Genomic DNA, 2,262 nt, shown 5'->3' on the forward strand with positions numbered 1-2,262 from the left:
ATAGTGATACATTTAATATAGTGATACATTTAATATAGTGATACATTTAATATAGTGATATATTACAAGTATAGTGATACATTTAATATAGTGATACATTTAATATAGTGGTAGATTTAATATAGGAATACATTTAATATAGTGATACATTTAAATATAGTGATACATTTAATATAGTGATACATTTAATATAGTGATACATTTAATATAGTGGTAGATTTAATATAGTGGTAGATTTAATATAGGAATACATTTAATATAGTGATACATTTAAATATAGTAGTACATTTAATTAAAGTGGTACATTTAATATAGTGAGACATTTAATATAGTGATACATTTAATATAGTGATACATTTAATATAGTGAGACATTTAAAAATTGTAGCATAGTCTTTAATCTATAGATCAATCACACGGCTTCTAATTATCATATGTTTATAAGCTGAAAAATAGAGTCTAAACAAAATATAAGTCAAAGAGCCAGCGCGCCACGAGAACGAACAATACTGAACAAGACAGCATAGGTCCTGGACCGACCCCCCGAAAGAAAACCGACCCGAAAGAACAAAAAGAAAAATACACCACCCGAGACCACCGCGCCCGTCCCCAACCAACCAAAAAATCAAACCCGAAATCAAAAGCGAAACTCTCTCTCTATTAATTCCAAGGGAAATAAGACAGGGCCCGTCTGGGGAAGCCGGCCTGGAGGCGCGCGCGCGCCTTGGCCCTAGTCGCACATACGTACTACTTTTCTTTTGCCGCCGCCCCACTCTGCCCACGCCGCCCTCTCCGCCATGCCCTCGCAGCAGCTCGTTTTGGACAACGGCGCGTACCAGATCAAGGCCGGGTTTGCGGACCACGGCCTGCCGCTCGCCGTGGACAACACGCTCGCCAAGGCGCGCGACGGCATCGTCTACATCGGCAACGAGTACCGGGCACACGCCAACTTGCACCTGGGCATCAGCTTCAAGCGGCCGCACGACCAGGGCCACTTGACGCTGTGGGAGACACAGAAACCCGTGTGGGACTACACGTTGGACCGGCTCCTGCCGCGCCGCGCGCTCGACCCGCTGGACGTGCGGCTCGTGTTGACGGAGCCGCCGTTCCAGCTCCCGCAGCTCTCCATGAACACCGACCTCGTGGTGTTCGAGGAGTACGGCTTTGCGGAGTACTACCGCTGCGCCGCGGCGCAGCTCGTGCCGTGGGCCGTGCCGCGCGCGCCGCCGGACTACGCGTTGGTGGTGGACTGCGGCCACGGCGCCACGCACGTGGTGCCCGTGTTGGGCCAGCGCGTGATGTGGGCGGGCGTGCGCAAGCTCCCGTTCGGCGGGCGCCACGTGACCGGGCTCCTCCGCGAGACGGTGGCGTTCCGCCACTACGACGTGGCGGCCGAGCCGGTGCTCCTCAACACCATCAAGGAGCAGACGCTGTACGTGGCGGCGGACTTTGGGCAGGCGCTCCGCGCGCGGCTGCGCGCCGCGTGCGAGTTTGTGCTCCCGGACTTCAAGACCACGGCCACGGGCCACGTGCGCGAGCCCGGGCGCCCGCTTGCGCCGGGCGCGCAGACCATCGTGCTCCGCGACGAGCGCTTCACGGGCCCGGAGGCGTACTTCCGCCCGGAGATCTTGTTGGACAACTGCGCGTGGTCGCGCAGCGCGGTGCTCCAGAACGCGGGCTTCCGGAACCTCCCGGCGTTGGTGGTGGACGCCATCATGGCGTGCCCGGCGCCCGTGCGCCCGATGCTCCTGGCCAACATCCACGTGGTGGGCGGCGCCGCCAACTTGCGCAACTTCCGCGCGCGGCTCGCGGCGGACTTGCGCCTGGAGCTCCCGGCGGCCTGGGGCGTGCGCGTGGTGGACCAGGCCCATGCCTTGGACCACGCGGCCTGGCACGGCGGCTGCGCCTTGGCGCATTCGGACGTCTTGGACGCCGTCAAGATCACCAAGCAGGAGTTCTACGAGCACGGCGCCAGCTGGTGCCAGAAGCAGTTTGGCTTCCGCAACTTCGCCGACTCCTAGGAGATGGACAGGTCGTGGAAGGGACATGGACAGGTCGTGGAAGGGACATGGACGAAACTTGGACAGGTTATGGAAGAGACATGGAAGAGACATGGTAGGGAGATGGACAGGACTTGGAAGGGACTTGGAAGACGGGACTTGGAAGACGGGACTTGGAAGACGGCTACATGAATGACGGGACATGGCATGAAATACGAGACATGAATGACGGATACATGAAAGACGAGACTTGGAAGACGGGA

The 2,262-nt window shown here is 55.9% G+C and overlaps 1 protein-coding gene across 1 annotated transcript; it reads left to right on the forward strand.

Annotated features, from left to right (window-relative positions):
- The first annotated feature begins 393 nt into the window (after nucleotides 1-393).
- Nucleotides 394-2,262, forward strand: METBIDRAFT_192335 (actin family protein). The gene is given in 3 exon segments (XM_018854850.1): nucleotides 394-2,031; nucleotides 2,131-2,201; nucleotides 2,221-2,262. 1 exon segment carries the CDS (start codon nucleotides 797-799, stop codon nucleotides 2,018-2,020), a length of 1,224 nt encoding a protein of 407 aa, XP_018709219.1. The 5' UTR covers nucleotides 394-796; the 3' UTR covers nucleotides 2,021-2,031; nucleotides 2,131-2,201; nucleotides 2,221-2,262.

This window comes from Metschnikowia bicuspidata (assembly GCF_001664035.1).
Source record: "Metschnikowia bicuspidata var. bicuspidata NRRL YB-4993 chromosome Unknown METBIscaffold_36, whole genome shotgun sequence".
Classification (NCBI taxonomy): domain Eukaryota; kingdom Fungi; phylum Ascomycota; class Pichiomycetes; order Serinales; family Metschnikowiaceae; genus Metschnikowia; species Metschnikowia bicuspidata.